Source organism: Amphiprion ocellaris, chromosome 5 (genome assembly GCF_022539595.1).
Source record: "Amphiprion ocellaris isolate individual 3 ecotype Okinawa chromosome 5, ASM2253959v1, whole genome shotgun sequence".
In the NCBI taxonomy this organism is placed as follows: Eukaryota; Metazoa; Chordata; class Actinopteri; family Pomacentridae; genus Amphiprion; species Amphiprion ocellaris.
In genome coordinates, this window is record NC_072770.1 from 9,380,402 (window position 1) to 9,401,710 (window position 21,309).

Below are 21,309 nucleotides of genomic sequence, written 5' to 3' on the forward strand. Positions count from 1 at the left end.
GAGGACTAGGATTGAAGCGACCCTGAGGAAGTCTGTTCGGCTTCCATGTCAGTGTATTGAGGGATATCAAGTTCAGTGGGAAGATAATCATGGTAAAATTCTTGATTTGTCAGATACATCACCCTCAGGAAAGTTTGTGTTCAATAATGACCCCAAGAGGTTGAAGATGGGAGGAGACTGTAGTATTTATCTACGTAGATTTCAGTTAGAGGATCAAGGTGATTATAGATGTTCTCACCATGAATCACAGGAACATGGTGTGCAGTTAAAGTTGGGGGCTAGTGTGGTGACTTTAGTGGAGATAAATGAGAGTAGGAATAAAGAATCCCAAGTTGTTAAAGAACCACAAATGGTACCAACTCTTTTGCCAAAAGTTAACAAAGTAAAGCAGACATCTACTTCTTTGGTTCCGAAGGTTGCTGATGCATTACATTTAACCACAGTTGTGTCTACTCCAGTTACTACTTTGGTTACTACTATGGTAGGGGAGAGTGTGACAAAACTGAAGGTAACAACATCTACATTGCGTTTAGAGCCCGCAAAGATGACACCGATACCTGTTGCTATATCTATGACGCCCACGACATTGAAGGATGTAGTGGATGTGAAGCAAAAGTCCCAGATAGAGTTGAAGGATGAATTGTCTCATACTAGTAAGCAAGTGGACAGTCGAGAGCCAATTGTTGAGAACGCTGATGTAGATTTATTGCAGACAGTTCAGATGAACGTATCAGAGGTACATAATGATGGTTGGACATCGGTAGATGGGACTGAGGCTTTGCGTACATTACGGAAGAGAGACACTAACTGGAAGGCGTATGGTTTTGACTCCTCAGTGATGAAAATTGCAGACCCATGGGCAAGTAGGAATTTGTGGTTTCAGCAGGTGACCCACTCTGTGAGATCTATTAGTAGGCTAAATTGTCCATGTCTGGTGAAAATTCCATCTCCAGGCACATGGCCTTCGATTTTGGAGACGGTGCCGAATCCGTTGGCGGCTCCATGTCAATCGAATGCATTAATATGGTTGTCTTATCAACAGGGGTCACCGGCAGCTGCCCTGAAGGCTTTGTGGGGGACTTTATTTCAGCCAGGTTCTATTTGTTCTTGGCTGAGGACATTGCCATATGTGAATTTGATGGACCAACATGAGAATGTACTGACGGTACTCCCTGATGCATTAGATGTGAAACCTGTGAGAGCTTTTGGTTGTTTCTGTTCCAATACGACATATATGGGATCTGGAATGTTTATGGGAATATCTCGCTGTAATGAATATAGGATGCATTTGGGTAAGGGTAAACTTATAAATCCTCATGAATTGTTTCCTGTAACTTTCCGTTTGCCCTATAACCAAAATAAGACTGTGTGGGTGCTGGATCGTCCTTTGCCTGCGAACGTTACTGTAGGAAATTTTAAGGATATTTGGTGGGTTTGTGGTGACAAGGCGTATTTGTTTTTGCCAAATGGATGGACAGGGTGTTGTTATATGGCAACATTGAAACTCCCGTATGAGGTTTTGGCTGTCAAGGACACTAATGCAACTGACAAAGTTCAGTCTAATGTTGCTCCTACGAATAGGAAGAGAAGAGAGTTGGCGCAGTTTCATAGTTTGGAGTCCTACCATTGGAGGATAAGTTTGGGTGAAAAATGGGGTATAGGACTCCTTCCGTGGTATGGCGTTACGTTTTTGGCTGGTCATATTGATAATATCACTTATACCCTGCAGGGTTTTGCGAATGAGACTATAAGAGGGTTTGGTTATTTGTCGAATGCTCAGAGGAGTCATAGACTGACATTGTTGAAACATGATATGGCTCTGGACTATATTTTGGCCAGACAGGGTGGTTTATGTGTGGCTTTGAATTTAACTGGGGATGCTTGTTACACGTTGGTTCCTGATACTTCTGATAATATCACTAGTGTGATAGATGCGTTGCAAGCCATTAGGGATGCGTTTGGTCCTTCGGAAGGTGCTGGATGGTCTGCTAATGCTTGGCTGGAGGACCAATTGGGTCCAGTGGGTGCTGTTTTAATCCAAATTTTGATAGCGGTTCTTTTGTCATTGTGTGTGATGTTTTGTTTCTGTACGTTGTTGTTGACCTTTGCGAAGGCTATGATATTGAGATGGGTTGGTGTTGTGATGCCGGGTGACAACGTTCAGATGCCATTATTGAATGGGGCTTCCTTGAGTGAAGATGTGGCGGATGTCATGGAGAGTCGGATGGTGGATATATATCCCTTTTGACTGTCTCTTTTGGTGTGGTTCTACTTTTTCTTTTTGTAGTTCCTTACAGGGGGTAATGGGTACTTATGGTTGATTTTCGAATTTTGAATTTTTTATTTTTTACTTTTTATCCTTTAGTATATTGCAATATATTATACTGTGTTTGATGTGTTTGTTGTTGCAAGATACTGGTTGGTGTGTTTTGTCTTCTTCCCAGGAGACTATCTGGGAAATCGAGTAAAGAGCGGCTGTCGTTCAGAGATCTCTACAGCCAAATGGACTCATATGCTTGAATATGGACAATGCAATGGAGGAAGAATCCGGAGTGAGGACATTACAGTGATGGCATACTACGACTGGAACTGTTGATGGACGACAGTTTGATATATTCATGTTTTCATGTATGCCTATTGTATGGATTCTGTTTTCATATATAATCTGTTTTATTATTGGATGCTTATTCTTGTTTACACTATTATATTATGAGTTAGTGATACTATTAATATGTTAGTTTTTGAATTTTATGCCTATATGACTGATATGAGGTGTTTATGACAGGGGGTTCATTACTTGGATGTTTTCTCTTAGGAGGTGAGTATGTTGGGATCTCAGGTGTTTTCTTTTTTTCGATTGTTTAGGGGCAGTGATGCTAGGCAGGGTCAGGTCCATTGAAGGGTACGATGGGTCGACCAGCCTGACATTGGATATTTTTGATTTTATTTCTGGGATTCCCATGTGTATTCGCTTCTACTTGTTTACATACTTGTTTGGACCTCTTGTCTAATTGGCTTGGAGTACTATATGTGGTCGCCTAGGGCAGAGGGACCGTGAGAGAATTTTCCTGTCTTGTTTGTTCGATGGATGGTTTGGAAAGATGGCTGCCGGGCAGGTTTTTCGCTCTCACACTCCGTTAAATTGTTATACTGTTGAGTTTATGCTGTGATTAGCACGGCTAAATAGGAATTGTCATGTATACTATGTAATCGATACTATAGTGATGTTTTCGACGCTTTTTCAGCGCCGAAGGGGGGAAATATGAAGTATCTGATCTGATATGAGTTCTGATAGTTGTTGACCATAAAGTGAACCTTTAACTAACAGGAGGTAGTGAGTATTGAGGAATGTCTTTTCGGCTCCAGAAATCCTATGTTATGTTGACCTTGGAGTCCACTGTTAACCTATTGCTGATTTGTAATCCTTAGGAATGCACAGAAGGGGAGTCTTGTCTGAGGAGTTATCATTCTTTAGTGGGGATGTAAACCAGATGCTGTAATTCTATACGTTTTCAGAAGGTATAAAAACTGACCGTTGGTCTTTGTTCGAGGAGGATCATTGGGCGACATCCTTCCAGACAACTTCTGTCTGTATGATACTGTTCTTTCTTTTAATAAAGTTCTTATTAAGAAAGTCAGTGTCAACGGGCGTTTCTTCTCCACCTGCACATCACGGACATCAGAGAAACAACGACATTACCAAGCCGATCCTAGCTGGAGCTGAGGCCTGGGCCCCGGCAGATCGTGGAGCCCGACACAGCGGCCTCAGGTTCCCAGGAATCTCCCCGCGCAAGCTGATCCGGGGTTGGCGAGGCTGGAACACTTCATCCGAGTCAACCACAGGTACCAGGCAGGCACTCACAGGATCCAGGAAATGCCGGGAAATGAAGACAGGAGGAGACAGCCCACGCAGCGTCCGGGAAACAGCGGAAGAGTGCATCAGGAAAATCCTCAACTTCACCAGACGACCGCCGCGTCTACCGGTGACGGCGACGTTTTTGCGGGGAGAGTGGAGCCGAAACCCGGCACAGGTGAGCGGGGATCCCTGACAGAAGCGGAGGCAGGAAATTCTGTCTAAGATAATCAGACGTAACTAGAACTTTGGTAGGGAAACGAAGATCCAGCAGTGTTTGGCGATCATACATGAGCAGTGACTTGATTTGTTGAGTGCCGAGGGTTAACAACAATAAAATCATAAACAAAACTGGCAATGAGAGATGGGCTGTGAGCTGTGGTCTCTGAAGATCTTTCATCCTCTCGAGAGCATAAACTTTACATCATTCTGACAACTGGGATGTCAAATTTGAACCGCATCTGGTCTGTTTCGGGTCTTTTCCCTGTGGAATGACTGTTGATCAAAGTGGACACTGGTGCCAGTTTGAGGTCCTTGTTGTCTTAATCCCAGGTCCAGAGCAGGAGTAGAACAACCTGCTGTTTCTTTGTTTTAATGGTTGCAAAACTGTCATCAGGGTGGCATCTGATGATGTTTTCACCTACTGCATATCACCTACTGTGTCAAGTTCAACTGTTTTAGTATTATGATAGTCCTAACTAACTTCAGGAGACACAGGTTCCATATGATGCACTGAGGATCTAAAACTCCCTGATTTAAATGTGTTTTATTATTTATAAAAACAGACCATTGACCATTTACCATTTTGTAGGCATTTTTTTTGGTTCTTTTCCACACTTTCCATTGCAAAACGCAACCTAATCCCAAAAAACGAACCAAGCACAGATCAAACAATCAAAAGACATGACATCTGAGTATTTGTCTTTTAATCTGGTGTAAATTTCATATAATTTATTAGTTAATGAGTTAGTGATGTCCACAGATCAACAGAAAAAAATAAATTATCCAGAGTTAAACTGCAAGGGAAATGGTTGTTTCCAGTCAAATGTTTCTCCTACTCTACCACCACCCTGACCTTTATATGTCAGATCAGAACAAAGACGTGTGATGAGACACAACATAAAGCCAAAAAGTACACCACCATGTCTGATCTTGCTAAGTGCAGCTTAATAAAGAGCCTGAAAAGCCCTAAGGTTTATTGTTAACTGTGGTTTTTCAAAGTATTTGATTTGTAAGTTACTGTCTGGCACTGTTTCGGTGTGGAGCTTTTGATCCACCAATGAAGAATGCCATTATGGTGTACTGGTGTGGGGCGTTTAGGTGCTCTTTCTGAGGCCTGGTGAAATGAAGCACATTTCTGCCAAGCACCAAACAATGCCATTTCTTCACAAATGTTTTAGGATGAAGGGAATTTGTAATTTCAAAGCATTTTGGGGGCTACACTGAATGTTAAATGTGTTCTTCTTATTGCTCTTTTACTTTATTGTTTGATTTGGGTTTCGATGTGCAGATTTTGACTCATGAAGAATGTTTCTATTTGGCTAAAAACTGATCTGGTGGGATTTTTAATGTGTATTCAAGAATACTATCATTCAGTAGAATTGTACTGTGGGTTAAATGTGGGCTGTTTATAAACCAGAATTGTCCAGGAGCTTGACGAGTAGTAACAGTAGTCTACAGTGAGACCATGAAGGTGCTAAAGTGCTTCAGAACATACTGGTCCCTTTAAATTGGTTCTCCAGTGTTCCGTTTGCATACTTGCAGACTTTGAATGTTGTGTTGTGTTGAAGGAACTTCCATGTCTGGACGGAGGGGTGGATGAAGCGACCAGACCTGGGAAGCGATGGGGAATACGACGGCTGGCAAGTTGTGGATCCGACGCCACAGGAGTTGAGCGATGGTACAGACCGCCCTGTCTCTTGCTCCCATGCACTTTAAAGAGCCTATGTTATGCACATTTAGAGGTTTATCATGTTATCTTGAGGGTCTGATATATCGTATTACATTCTGTTTTTATCAGCACTGTCATGCCTTTAAGTTGCATTAGAGCAAAAGATTTTCTGCGAGGAAAAACACTATAATGGCTTATTGGTGGTACCTGTGTGATGGTTTTCATTGTTTCTCCTCCTACAGGTGTGTTCTGCTGTGGCCCAGCCTCAGTCAAAGGCATCCTAAATGGACAAACAGGGTTTAAATATGATGCTCCATTTATCTTTGCTGAGGTCAATGCTGACTGCGTTTACTATATGGTAAGTAGGAGCAAAGCATATATCTCCATCAAGCTCCAACTTCATAAATACAGGGGCCATTAATGATAACAGAATGCCAGCTGTGGAGAAATGGAACCTTGATCCAATTTTATCTCTAGTTTTGTTTCATGAATTCTTGCTTTGTGTTGTGTGTATTTCTATCAGATCACAGAGAGTGGTGAAATGTTGAAAGTCGACTCTGACACCAAGAGAGTCGGGAAGTACATCTCCACCAAGGCTGTTGGTTCCAGGGAGAGGGAGGACATCACCAACACCTACAAGCATGCCGAAGGTATGTCACACTCTGTTGTTCATGCTGTACCACGATGGAAGTAACAGGTAGGAAATCACAGCAGACAACAGGACTCTGAACTTTCTTGTGATTCAGAACCATTAAGTCACATTGATACACACTTAAGGTAATAACATTAATCTAAATCATCCACCTTACAGGAACATACATGGAGAGGCTGTTCTTTTTCTATGCCACCACCAGAGACTATTCCAAACTTGATGACGAATTTGATGAAGACCTAGACGAGGACGATGAGGATGAAGGAAGCCATGGGGGAGCTGGAAGTGGAGGAACTGATGGGGGAACTGCAAGTGGAGGAACTGATGGGGGAGCTGGAAGTGGAGTAACTGATGGGGGAGCTGGAAGTGGAGTAACTGATGGGGGAACTGCAAGTGGAGGAACTGATGGGGGAGCTGGAAGTGGAGGAACTGATTGGGGAGCTGGAAGTGGAGGAACTGATTGGGGAGCTGGAAGTGGAGGAACTGATGGGGGAACTGGAAGTGGAGGAACTGATGGGGGAGATGGAAATGGAGGGATGGAAGGGGAAACCATCTCACAACCTCCATCACCAGTGACTATTCGATTTAAAGAGGTACATTGTAGCCACTACACTTTCCCGTTCTTTTTAGAGTTATATATTGGGATGTCATGAATCATAGTGTTTGTTAATTTTATATGTTTTTTGTGACTATATTCTGCCTATTCAAGTAATCGTCACTTCAGTTGCCTCAGCTGTTCTTCTGCAGAGGCTGGATCTGACTGACTGATATCCCTACATGTCAGATTCGTGTGTCATTGTCCTCGTTGTGTGTTGCTGCAGGTGTCCAGGCTGATCAATGGTAAGGATGTGAACCTGAACCTGGTGCTGAAGAGTAAGGACAGCGACGCCAGGCCATTGTCCATCCACATCTCCGTCCAGGCCATGAACTACAATGGCAGACCAACTGGGAAAATCCTTGCCGAGGACAAGGAGGAGACGCTGCTGCCTGGGAAAGGTGACTCATCTTCTGGAGAAATGTTGGCTTTTAGAAGCAAACATCTCAGAGTGTGGCCTAAACTATCTGCATGTCTAGATTCAGTGAATCTTCATCACTTCCCTGTCTCCTCCAGCTCTGTCTGTCCCCATCCTGGTCCCGTTCTTGACCTACCATAAACCCATGGTGGAGAGTGAGAGCATGAAGATTTCAGTCGTGATCACAGACAAAAATAACGGAGACCACAAATACCTGGCTACGCATGACGTTGTGCTGCTGAACCCTCAACTCTCCGTCACTGTCAGTAAAAACCTCCAGCTTTCTTTCCATCTGTCTCTAAAATCACTTGTCAAACAGCTTTGTTGACAGAAAATCTGCCACATTAGTTGAGTGATTTCTGCTTTCTGAATAAAACTCTAAAGTACGTTTTACATGAGTCTATGAAGCTGTACATTGAGCTAAAAGCTAAAATTAGCATGCATACTTGCTCACAATGACATACTGATAAAAGACATGGATAACTTTACCATCTTATAGTGTGTCATCCTGCAAAATCAGTTAATTGACACCAAACACAAAATACAGTAAAGAAAGCCTAGTAATTTCTGTGTATTTGACCTGATGCTGACACTAAATGAAAAGTCAGAGAATCACCAAAGTTATTACAGTTCATGAAATGTCTACTCTGTGGGTCTTCGTACTGTTAGAAGGACTTGGTGGTTTCTTGTTTTTCTGAAGGCTCTCAGCAAAACTGCACATGCAGAAGTTTTCTATATGGTTGTACTGGAATAAACTGTTTAAATGTGTGTGTTCCAGGCTCCTGCTCAGGCCAGCCTGAATACACTGAACAGTGGGGAAGTGGTTTTCATGAACCCCGTCAATGAAATTCTGACAAGCTGCACTCTGACACTCTCCGGTGGCGGCCTGATCAAAGAGGAGGTTGATGTCCAGTAAGAAATATTAATGTGATTTCATTTACAAAGCAGATACATGACATTGCCTGAATAAAATTGTCTAAAATGTTTGTTTAAACCACAAATTACTGATCAAAGCCAACACAATTATAACTTTGCAGGCTTGATTTTAACTTTCGATACTTCACATTGGGACATCTTCTGCTTCGGAGACACTTCAATAGATACCAAAAAAAGTACTAAGCTTTGACAAACAACTGGCTGCAATACTGAGAACTTTTTTTAACTGTCCGTAATATAAATAACGAACTAGAAAAGCACTCAGAGAGTGCAGTACTCCGCCAAGGCTGCTCAGTTGACGTATCATTTCCGACGGATGGAATCTTTAATAAGAAATGACCTTGTGCTGAACACAGGCATGTGTTATGCATGTGCATGTTATGTATGGATACCGAATTTCATGTAAATTACTCTTATAAAGGTCTTTTGATCAGTTCATCACTTTTGGCAAGCCTTTGTTTTGCTAGTGTTAAAATATAACCGTTCCCTCCGTGCTTTTATTTTGAAGGCATATTTTTAAATGTTACGGGCTTTTATTTTGTCACCATTCCAGCGACACAGGAAGTGTTTATCTAAGAAGCAGTTTCTTGACATGACGAAGACGCTGCCGAAAAGTCCGAAAATTCACGTAAAGATGAAATAAAACGGTTCCACGCTGTTGCTGTCTAGAAAAGGATGTGTCTAAACTTAGAAGCACTTAGCTGGAATGGGGACAAGCTCTTACGGTGTTTCCTGAAGAAAGGAGTGAAGACAGAAAGGTGAATTTGTGTTCAAAATAAGGCTGATGGCTGAACGTAAATAAAGGCTTTGTGAAACATCAGGAACTTTACCATTGTCTGGCTGGGGTTTGCTACATTGCGCGACCTAAATATGTAGCAGGAGGCAGGAAATGATGGGACTCAGAAACACCTTCACAGTTTAATCATTTGTTCCTTGTATGATTTCCATCTGATAACTCATGGTCATTTTGTAGTAGGATCGCAATCATGTGATCGTCAGCAGGTAACTGACACAGTGTTCACGTCATGGTTACAGCGACAACGTGCCATGAGCTATATTTGGCAATGGGAAATCCTTAACAAAGCCCTGGATCCATCACTGCCAAAATCTAATCAGTTGGTCATTTCTGACTTTCCCTGAAAATTTCATCCAAATCCGTTAGTCCGTTTTTGAATAATGTTTCACACAGACAGACAGATAGACAGACAGATTCACAGATTCACAGACAAACATACGCCGATCGTCACATAACTCCGCCATTCCTTGGCGGAGTAATAAGACACTCTGCAATGAAAATGTAGAATTTACCCCCAAACTAAACCTTAACTAAACAGCTTATTATAACTGTTTGTCTCACCTGCAGGATTCCAGATCTGAAGCCGAAAAACAGGCTGCGTGTCAAATTCTACTTTGTTCCCTACAAGAAAGGAGAGAAGACTCTCACTGCCGACTTTGACTGCGACACCTTCAGGGACATCAAGGCCATCTGCACTGTCAACGTCTTCTAATAAATTCTCAGAATTGCAGTTATGTGCTCAGAAATGAAAAGCTAGATGCAATTATTGTGTTTCTTCACAGTTATTTACATGCAATGATATTTTTGTTGGCTTTAGAGATCTGTTGGTTTTAGAGGCTGTTGCAAGATTTGAGATATCATTTAGGGTTTGAATAGGTTCCTGACATACATTAGTGCTGGTGGTATACTTGAAAAAACACAAAGAAAACAGCTAACCAAACGCCCACCAACTATAAACTTACAGCAGTGCATCAGTATTTACTGCTACTGTCTATGTACTTCATTTATGAGGCTTTTTTTCTTTTTTTTTCTTTTTTTTTTTTTTTTTTACTGTTTTCTGGTTTCCGAGAAGGCTGTAAAACTACTGCTGCCTACACTTCACTCCTGACGGTTTAGGATTTGAGCTTGCATTTATTTTTAATGAAGGAAATTCAAAAACTCACTCAAATCTCAATAAAAGTTATGGTGCTTTCATGGTTAATCTGCTTGGTTTATTTAAAATGAACTCCGGTGTGGTGTTTTGGTGTGGAATCAACCACAGTAGCTTTTGATATGTGTGTAAGTCTGATTGTAAAAGATAAACTACTACTAAAGCCACCACTCAATTTTGAACTGTTCCCAAAGTGACCTTAAGCTACCAAAAAGACTAAAACCTTCAAATCATTTATTAGTTTGATTCTTACAGTCAAGACAGTGTAGACCACTGAAAAGCCCAACCAGGGATGGGAGTTGAAAATTAGCTCAATGACATAAACTCTATATGTAATACATTAGATGTGTTCTATGTTAATTGCATGGTCCATGATCAAATAAATGAATAAAAAACAGATAAAGCACATATGCTTGGGTCCATAGAGGTGAGAGAAAATTATTCATTTACATGTATATATAGTCTGTTTAATAAACTGTAAATAATGTCCACATGAATAATCTTTTTTTTATAATTACTTCAGCCTAAAAGTACACACTTTTTACTGTATTTAAATCACAAAAAAATCTTTGTTTTTCTTTTTACAAAGAAATTGAAAGAAGACTTATGCATGTTTGGTGGCTGGTTTGATATCAGCAATTCTGAACGGAGAGGCCACGGCTGTTGGGTTTAGGTGATACGTCCTTCCAGTAAATATCAAGTTAGTACATAAACAAGCAGTAAAGATTTATTGCACAGTTTACAGCTTGCCTATTCTTGTTCCAGTATTTGTGAAAAGCTTTCTTTTCAAATATTCAACAGGGACACAAAGAAAGGCTGGAGCAGATTCAAAGTCTGTACACTTCTCACACTTCTGCAGAACTAATTATTTTGATCACTTTTAATACATCGACATCTCAGAAAGAGGATGCTGCACCTGGTGGATGCAGGTAGCAACACAAAAACACACGTACACGCAGTAATTAAAATGATTTCAACACCTCAATGATTATAAATATCCAGCTGTATTATTTCTACAGTGTTAGTTATGCAGATGCTCACAACATCCATTTACTTCATTCAAATGGGAGAATACAATATTTAATATGGAGCAAATCAAAACATGGAAACCATTTTCTCCATAAAATCATGACATTGCTTTTTAAGTGTAGATTTGTTGTATTAATTCTTAAATCTTAATCTCAAGAATAGATTAATCCATCTCCACGTTGGTGTTTAATTTTTCAATCAATTTCATGTAAATATTGTTCTGCATATCTTTTCAGTCATTACTCATGTTTCACTTTAGATTTACACATTGCATTACACAAACACCTAATCAAGAAGAAAGTAGATAGAAACACGAGCAGCACAGCTCCTCCCAGGAACAGAACTACGTCTACAGAGTGGTAGGAATACCAGGACATACTGAGGGACGCTGGTTTCAGGTGAGCTGCACCTTTGTGTCTCATGACAAACTCGATCCAGAAGAGGGCGTTATCCATCGGTCTTATTGGCTGATCTCTGTGCAGCCTGGAGAGTCTCTGCATGTTCATCCTGTAGGAGGGTTCATTCAGGACTTCCTGGATAGCTTTTAGGAAGTTGTTGTCTTTATCCACTGTAGATAATGTAAGAATCTTAGCAGCTCCTCTGTATTCTAGTCGGAGCAGGTTGTCATATTGGTCAAAAAACACTGGGAGACCCACAACTGGGACTCCATGATAAAGAGCTTCTTGGACTCCGTTTGTTCCTCCATGAGCCACAAACAGTTTTATTTTCGGATGTCCTAAAAGGTCGTTCTGAGGCATCCAGTCCACTATTAAAGTGTTGTTGCCCACAGTGTCTGGTCTGCTGCCTTTATAACGCCAGATGACTTTCTGAGGAAGTTTAGCAAAAGCTGCAGCGATCTCATTTGCCATGTCAGCAGGTAGTTCACTCACAAAAGTCCCCAGAGACATGATGATGATTCCATGCTCTCCAGAACTCTGCACAAACTCCTCCAGATGTTGAGGCAGAGGTTTTGCAGGTTTACACTGGAACCCTCCCATGTACACAACATTAGGCATTGTAGGGCGTGGATAATCAAACACAAAGTCCACTCTCATCAGCCAAATGTCTGCATCAATCATTAACTGGTAGAAGTCCTCATCAGGCCCCAGATACTTTTCACATATTTTCTGATATACTTGCTTTGCCGCTACATGCGCTTGTATTTGTGATACTACATAGAAAATCATGTTTTTAACTCTCTGAAAAAAGGACATCTTATCAGTTAAACCAGAACCAGCTACAGGAATATAAGATATGGGTGAAGGGGCAATGGCAAAATGAGCTTCTTCAGGTATGAGCCAGCGAACATTATAAACCAACGGAAGGTTCAAATATTTGGCCAAAATGGGTCCACTTCCCCAGCAGGGGTCAGTGAGGACCACGTCAAACTTGGTGTCCTTCAACGTTCTAATCAACTCTCTGTCATCTATAATCGCTGATACATATTCACCCACAGCTGTGTGAGCTTCAATAACTGTGTCAAGCAAGCCAACAGAAGAATGGAGAAAACTCATCAAGGGAAGAGCTCCCCGTTCAAAATCTATAATGCTCGACATTATTCTTGTGATGATCTCCTTATCTATGCTCCTCTCTACTGGAACTGTGTAGGTACTGTAATAAGTGGAATTGTCCTTGATGTACCAGCTTTTGCTGGAACGAATAATAGTTAGATTGTGTCCTCTGGAGTGCAGAGCTTGAAGTAGGATATCCATGTTTATCCAGTGGCTGCCTTCAGTAGGAATGACCAAGATGTTGCCGCCTTGACAGGTTCTAGGCAGAAGGACGAGCAGCAGCAAAGCACTGCAGCAACAGATCAGCCTCATCTGGAAGAACAACAATTAGCAATCAGTTGACTAAACTGTAAAATGTTATTACATTGTAACTCAGGGATCAACAGATTGACCTGGCTAACTATTGATTCTGATATTTGTCATTTTTCTCACTATCAGTATTGTAGTTGTTATTAACCAAATACTGATGAAATAAATTAAAAGTGTTACTTTGACTCTGATGCAGCTGCCTCTCTCTGTCTGTAGTCACCCTGAGGCCTGAAGCAATGATCTGCCCACAGCACTGTGTTATTAATTACATGTCATGACTATCAACACTAAAAGCTACTGTTTACAGAAAGGGACAGATTAGTTCTTTGGAAGAGCAGAGCAGCTCTGGTGAGGTGGTGGAGCCGTGTTTCCAGACTGAGGTAGTGGGTGTTGCTGAAACACTCACATCTTCTACACACTTGACCAGTTTCCTTATTTTGCAAACAGTGCTGTGCTAAGGCTACTACTATGATGATTGCTGTGCCTCTTAGCCTGTGGCTAACGCTATCAGGTGCACCTGTAAATCCGTCTGAAGCAAGAATAACTTTCGCAGTCTTTCTAACCGACAGACACATCTCAAAGACACAAGCCACAAAAACTGGAAAAGAACCACAACCATCACCACAAGTCAAGAAACGGGTTACTTTCACACTGGCTAATCCTAGCGGCTAAGTTGGACGCAGCCACAGATGACCCTGAAACAGTATCTAGAGAACAGCAACAAGCAATACATTAAGATTTGGATTTAAGTGGGCAATGAAAGTGATAGAAAAGTGAAAGATTAACAAAACAGAGATGAGCAGGAGACATAGCTGCAAGCGAGAAACTGTTCTGTCTCAGTCAGTATCACAGTAAATAGAGAGCGTCTTAACATCACGTGATGCTCTGTCATCATCACTGCTGTCTCTATTGCACATATTCAGTCACAGCAATCACTACTAATGAAGTAACCGAGTTATGAATGACAGATTCCCTTCTATCACATGCTTTTAATAAATAGCATTTAAGGTGTATCTGCTCCAAATATTGGTCAGCAGTGTTTGTTGATTATGAATGATCACCATCTCAGTGTCAGCCTTGAAAAAAACACATCAGTTGATCTCTACTGTAACTGTACTGTGATCATATTAAATGCTCTTTTTAAAACTTAGTTAACGCAAAATGGTAACAATGATACCTTCCTCATTATCCATAACTGTCTTTTCCTCTTTCCCATAATAGACAGTTATGCTGCTTTTCTTTAAAGTCAGTTCTTTTGACTTAAAATGCTTTAATCTTTTAAACTGCACAGCACCACTTTTAGTATAACAAGGCAATTTGCATTGTTTATGCTGCTCTACACACTCTGTAAGTCAACAAAGCATCAAAACCTTCATTACTGAAAAAATATGACACTGCTGTGTAGCAGCAAACTCGCTTTATGGTCTTGCTGAATTTATTGAAAGATGGCTGTGTTCAACAGTGTAATTTGACAATGACTTGTCAATGATTTTATGTTGATAGGGGGCAGACTTTATAAGTTTTTTACTTCATTCTGCCACCCTTTCAATCAAATATATTTTTTTGTATATGTATTTATGTTGTATTTGTTTTTGGTGAATGAATGGAATAAACAAAGAAAAAGAAAGCCAATTTGTACCGAATTATTACTTTTTTAAATGTACTACAGCAAGTTTAAAAGTGATTTACAAACTGCCCGCTGCATTTTGACAATCTCTTCTCTGCTGACCACGCTGCAAAATTACCTTGTACATTTCTTTTGCATTCATTAGAATGTATTTTCACAATGTGTGTGTGGAAAAGTGTCTACTTACTGTTGTCTGTATTGTTTCTCCACACAGGAAGAATCACGGAAATAGAAAACTGCTTGGTACAGCACCAGTACGGAAGACCAGTCTGTATTTATACGTTCCAGAAGGGAGGAGCTAAAGCATGACTCAGAATGCACTGTGACCCAGTGGGGCTCTAGACAGAGAAAGATAATAGCTGCTCAATGTAAGAGCAAAGAGCCACAATAAAGAGATTACAGATTGATAGGATTAGTACCTGGGATGTTTTTGATTGCCGTGTATTGCAAATAATCATAAATTCAGGTCTTCAAGGTGCACTATGAACAGTAATAAATGCTCATACAGCTGCTTTGGTACCACTGTTTTTCTAATTATCATTTATTTAACAATAATCCGAATCTCTCAAGGCCAGCTTAACACAAGACGACAGATGATGATTTTGGACACAGTCTGAGAATGAACAATGGACTACTTATGAAATGTAATTTAAATTGTGCCAATATCAGTCTGCTGTGGATTTCTTCTACTGAAAACATAAAAACTGACTTGTCAATGTGTTTGGCAGCATGACAGGATTTGGATGTTTATATCTTGTGTTGACTCACTGCAGCTATAGCAACTCTGCTGTGGTAATGACAACAAAGAATAATTGCCATTACTGACAAATTCATGTTGGAATTGTCAAACTCAAGAACTGTGGTTAGAAGGTGTTTAAGAACGAGCAAATCAGAATCATGCAGCTCACATAACAATCAGTCTGAAGGTAGATTTTAGAGACAGCACTGGTCAAAGTGTTAAATGGCATTAGGTTGAATATTGATTCTGGTCAAGTATCACACCTGGTTCTGCTGGATCTGAGTGCTGCATTTGATACTGTAAATCAGAACATCCTGTTGCACAGGCTGGAAAACTGGGCAGGACTTTCTGGAACGGTCCTAAACTGGTTCGGGTCCTATTTAGAAGGCCGGAGTTGTTGTGGACCGCAGGGGTCAGTACTTGGACCTCTTATGTTCAACTTGTATATGCTCCCTTTGGGTCAAATAATACAGAAATTTAACATTAATTATCACAGTTATGCAGACGATACACAACTTTATGTGTCTCTGTCACCAGACGACTGCAGCCCAACAGGCTTAGTGTGCCAGTGTCTGGAGCAAATAAACACCTGGATCAGAGAGAATTTTATACAATTAAATGAAGATAAAACTGAGATTATTCTGTTTGGTAGCAAAGAGAAGAGGGTCAGCATTTGTAAACATCTTGAGTCTTGGGCTCTAAAAACCATCGACCAAGTTCGTAACCTTGGAGTGTTAATAGACTCAGATTTGACTTTTAACCATATCAAAGCTGTCACCAAAGCAGCTTTTTACCAACTGAAAAACATCAACAGGATTAAAAGTTTTGTCTCCCAGAAAGACCAAGAGAAACTCATCCATGCGTTCATCTCTAGTAGACTGGATTACTGTAATGGTATTTTAACAGAACTTCCCAAAAAGAGCATTAAACAGCTTCAGCTAGAGTTTTAACCAGGACTAAGACATCTAACACATCACACCACTTCTAAAATCTCTACACTGGCTTCCAGTCAGTCACAGAATAGATTTTAAAACCCTACTGATCGCTTACAAATCCCAGAATGGTTTAGCCAAAACTGTAAATAATGTCCATATCAAAAATCAGTTAAAAGTATACACTTTTTTTTTACTGTATTTAAATCAGAAAAAAATTTATTTTACAAATAACTGCCATCATTTGAAAGAAAAATTATGTAGATAAAGGACAGAAAAATGATGAATCATTATAACAGTATTTTTAAAAACATTTTTCTTGTTTTGTTAAACTGCAAATAATATCTAGTAAAATCAAAGAGAAACATATTAATTTACATATTGACTGTTTTAAAAAATGCCCAAAACTGTAAATAATGTCCACATCAAAAATTTGTCTTTTTTTTTTACAAATGGGAATGTGTTTTTTTTACATTGCTTCCACATAAAATTACACTTTTTTTTTACTGTATTTAAGTCTGAAAAAATAAATCTTTTTTTAATAACAAATAATTGCCATCACTTAACAAACAATTATGTATATAAAGGACTGAAAAATTATGAATCATTTAAAGAATTTTTAAACATATTTTCCCTGTTTTCTTAAACTGCAGATAATTCTAGTAGAATCACAGAAAAACATATTATTTCACATGTCGACTGTAAAAACAAAAATGCCAAAACTATACGTAATGTCAAGATAAAAAATCTATTTGTATTTTTTTACTAATAGCAATTTGTTCATTTTCAATGTGTGCTCATAAAGTTAAACAGTTTTCAAAAATATTTTTAGTTTACAGATATTTTAAACATTTTTGCAGTTTTATAAACATTTTTTAAACATATTGGTACCCTTGCTGCTGTAGTGGTAAAATCCCAATAATCATTATGTGTGATCTGAACAAGTATCATCAATGTCATTGATCTATAATATTTAATCACCAATCAGTTATAATAATAGTAGGTAGCTTTTGAGCATTAAGCACACGAACACCTGTGTACACAGATGTACAGGTCACTGTGACCTGTGCCAGTTTGGTATGTGTTGTTTTCATCACCTAAGTGCTTAGCAGGTGCTGTGCTCATTACGGTGCCTGGCGCTACCTGCTCCAGTATACACGTTTCTACTTTTTGTCATTAAAATGGTATGATGATGAGACTGTGACCAAGAGATGCCCTGATGAAGGTCTGATGCACTCTGATGATGCGCTCCTGGGTCAATGTGACCTGGGGGGGGGGGCTACCTCCACCTGGCGAAACTGTCCATCCCTCATTATTTTTTGGAAAGTACCAAACAGCCCAGACACCATTAGAATCGAAACCAATGATATAATGGTGTCAAACGTAGGAGGCCTGTCACAAAAAGAAGGATGAGCCTGGGGCGTGGAAAGCCCCAGGGCCAAATAGTATAAAAGCCAGTGCATCAGGTAGGGTCTTCAGACATACCCCGGGGTATCTCTCAGTGTGTTTGACCTGTACGTGGAGGAATAAAACACATCTTCTTTAAATCTGAAGATTGACTCTTAGACTCTTTCCTGCCTTTATTGGAGAGACTTAGGCAGTTATTATTTTTGGACTTGTACACTCTTTTGACAATTGGAACTTAGAGCCAGACCTGAAGAAGCCTCAAGTTGTGAAGACATTTTTCCACAACACTGCCAGATATTATTTTTTATAAATTTCATTTTAATTTAAGATTTTTTTTTTACAATGAAGCATTAAAAGACAGCATGCATATTTTTTCCTCTCCGTCCAGATCAAATTAATCAAAAATACAAATGTCCAAGTGTCTTAAGAATCAATTTGTAATAAAACAAACAGAAAACAATTTCCAGATGACTACATTTAATTTCCTATCACAAGTTATTTTTTCCCTCATGTGTCCTGATATAAAAACATGTGATCAGCTGCTACCAGCTTGCCTACAGTACATGCACTGACTAACTCTTTCCATGCCAAAGTGAAAGCTACACAACAGAAGAAAGCAGCTCAGCCTGACCTGCAGACAGACAACAGACACACCTGTTCTGTCAGAGCGTTTATGAATCTATCTAAACCTTCAGCTTTACCTGCACAAAAGATATCGATCCAGAGAAACAGCCGATAATAACCTTTAAAGTCATATGTAGCTACATATTTCTCATGATCACAGACACAAATAGAATTCTTTGCTTTTACATAAATCCAGCTTCTGTAACTGTGACCGGATCAGTATCAGAGCGCCCCCTTGTGGTTAAAAAGAAAGCTGGGCTTTATCTCATCACTTGGGTTTGCACTGAATTTTCCTGAATCGACATGTAAATCACAAATTAGAAATATTTATTGGGAGCCATGTGCCATTTCTATCTTTATCTAGGGGCCACCATATAAAAAACTAAACAGGAAATTAAAACAATACTCTAGTTACAGAAAATTATGTAATTTTTGTATAACTTGACCTTTATAAATCCTTTGAATTTAACAACTGAAAAAGGAAAAACTGAGTTGCTCATGTAGGGCTATAACTGTAATGAAGGACTGTAAGTAGGCAGTGTTTAAGCATTAGAGCATGAACGATTAAAAAAAAACACTGAATATAATCCACTTTCAGTAACTTTTCTGATCTAATGACAGAAACCAAAGCTCAGTGGAAATTGGAGAAGAAAAGAGTTTTTCATTCAGCTCTCAAAGGGACAGACTGTAACGACGCGGGATTTGCCTCTAAGTAGCTTTTGCTTTCTAAAATCTAAAATTGAAACCAAACTGCTGCTCTCTGCCTCGTGATGCGTTCAATGCTCGGATAAAGATGGTAGAAACCAGCTTCCACCTCCACAGTAAAGCAGATTAACACAGCTCAGCAGACAGATGCAAAAGCACCCAGTGATTGATTGATTAAAAATGTTTTTTGTTTTTTTTAAATCACTTGTCTGATTTTACAGTCAGAACAGTTTGGAAAAAAAAACTACATTTCATGTGTTGTACAGTGACTGTTGTGTTAAAACTGAGGGTGAATTATGTTAAAGTTTCTTTGTAGTTTGCTCCAAACTGAAAATTTGCTCCATTTATAAATGTGACCCTTTTTATTAAATTGATTCATAGTTATTACTTACTTTCCTTGAGTGCATTTTTTTTCCATTTCTTTCTACTTTATATTTCTGCTCCAGCTTATTTCATTTTGCAGTTGGTTTCTAATTACTTTGCATATTACTGGATTTACTAGTATGGAACAGTAAGTATGGAACAGCATATAAGAGTCAATGAAAAAATGAAGACTTGCTACAAAACAAATCCGTGGATCCAGACTATAAGCTGCATCACTGCCAAAATCTAATGAGGTGGTCCTTGTGTCATTTCTGACCTTCCCTGAAAATTTCATCCAAATCCACTGGTCTGTTTTTTAGTAATGTTGCAGACGGACAGACAGATTCACAGACAAACGTACGCTGATTGTCACATAACTCTGTTCCTTGGCGGAGTAATAAACAAATCAACACCAACAGGAAAGTCGCCCTGCACATGTTGACTATGTTTGGCTCAACATACAGCTGTAAGCCAGCTTCTCAACTATGAATATAACCCAAACTAAATATGGTTCCAGACTCACCAATGATCTCCAAATGTGTTTGAGAACAACCCTGACACCATTCAGACCACGATTCAGAATATTGGCAGCTCAGTTCTCCTGTTAAGCAGCAGGGGTATAAGGGGAGTGATAGAAGACAGAAAAAAACGTAAAAGTGTTCCTGTTTAAATTGTCTGAGATTTAGGTATTGTTAAATATGTATATAAGTTGGTTCATGTTGTTCAGTCATTGTTTTTCACTTTATTTTCAGATGTACAGTTATATTACAAGTTATTTATTAATAAATGTTGTCAAAATGTTTCTGAACCGTATTGAATTTATTTGATTTGACGGTCAGTCATTGATTACATGGAGACACTAATAAAAGTACTGAGTTACATCAACATATATCACACTAATTCAAGTTAGACGTTAAGATTTTCTGGACCTTTGCTTTAATACATTTTCTCTGACACTGGATCTCTTTGAATTTTAGTTGAATACCCCTGTGCTAAACAGCACGTTGGCCTGCTTTTTGAAAACAAAAAAAACTCCAAAGATGGAACAGTCCACCAACTTACAGTAATAGGCACACTCTGCAGGAAAGAGTTTTTTTCACCGAAGCACAGGTGTTTAATAAACATGTTAAGTGCATATATTCCCTTCTTTCTTGAATCTGTTTCCTCATGCAAAATTAAACGCGATTAGTATAGATTAAAAATGAATGATATTTAATCGTGATCAATCGAAATTACTCCACAGCAACCCTGTGATTAATCTGATTAAACATTTTAACACACACATACACACACATACACACACACACACACACACACACATATATGAGCCTATAATAATGATAATGATAATAATAAAAAATAACATTAATAATTATAATAATAAAAAATAACAACGACAGTAATAATATACATAGAATATTAATATAATATAAATATAATAAAATCTAATAGATAAGTAAGATTAAGATTATTATATTTATTGGTTACTCCTTATCCCATATAACTAGAAGAAATCTAAAATGCAAGCCCAACCAAAGCTCGGGTCTTAACAGGCTAATTGTACAAGGTTATTACTAAAATTGCTAGTGCTTCTTCCACTTTTGGGATTGACCTTCCAACAGATTAGCTATCCGCGCTATTCGCTTGGAATTCCCACACTGTTCTGAGCACCTGAACGCAGCGTTTACACTGAAGCGAAACCGATACAGTCCAGCGGCTCCCCCCTCCCCCCTCCTCCCCCCAAACTAGCAAACTGAGAAGTTGCTAGATCC

The 21,309-nt window shown here is 39.3% G+C and overlaps 2 protein-coding genes across 3 annotated transcripts in view; one reads left to right on the forward strand and one right to left on the reverse strand.

The window, feature by feature from the left end:
- Window positions 1–10,342, forward strand: part of LOC111572368 (protein-glutamine gamma-glutamyltransferase E-like) — a 43,948-nt gene extending 33,606 nt beyond the window's left edge. For both annotated transcript variants that reach the window (XM_023276025.3, XM_023276026.3), the window contains exons 8-15: window positions 5,644–5,753; window positions 5,987–6,102; window positions 6,268–6,394; window positions 6,556–6,989; window positions 7,218–7,392; window positions 7,508–7,671; window positions 8,188–8,321; window positions 9,709–10,342. In XM_023276025.3, coding sequence (XP_023131793.2) covers window positions 5,644–5,753; window positions 5,987–6,102; window positions 6,268–6,394; window positions 6,556–6,989; window positions 7,218–7,392; window positions 7,508–7,671; window positions 8,188–8,321; window positions 9,709–9,853 — 1,405 coding nt within the window. In that variant the 3' untranslated portion in view covers window positions 9,854–10,342. The remainder of the gene's footprint in view (window positions 1–5,643; window positions 5,754–5,986; window positions 6,103–6,267; window positions 6,395–6,555; window positions 6,990–7,217; window positions 7,393–7,507; window positions 7,672–8,187; window positions 8,322–9,708) is intronic.
- Window positions 10,343–10,996: 654 nt separating this feature from the next.
- On the reverse strand, window positions 10,997–15,029 carry LOC111572364 (UDP-glucuronosyltransferase 2A2-like). Its single transcript, XM_035950836.2, has 2 exons — window positions 14,955–15,029; window positions 10,997–13,143 (listed from the first exon to the last, which is right to left on the reverse strand). The coding sequence occupies exon 2, from the start codon at window positions 13,141–13,143 to the stop codon at window positions 11,560–11,562; it is 1,584 nt and encodes a 527-aa protein (XP_035806729.1). The 5' UTR covers window positions 14,955–15,029; the 3' UTR covers window positions 10,997–11,559.
- Window positions 15,030–21,309: the final 6,280 nt, after the last annotated feature.

Bases quoted from the DNA above. Each gene is read 5' to 3' on its own strand.
- LOC111572364 (XM_035950836.2), bottom strand. From the start codon at position 13,143: ATGAGGCTGATCTGTTGCTGCAGTGCTTTGCTGCTGCTCGTCCTTCTG.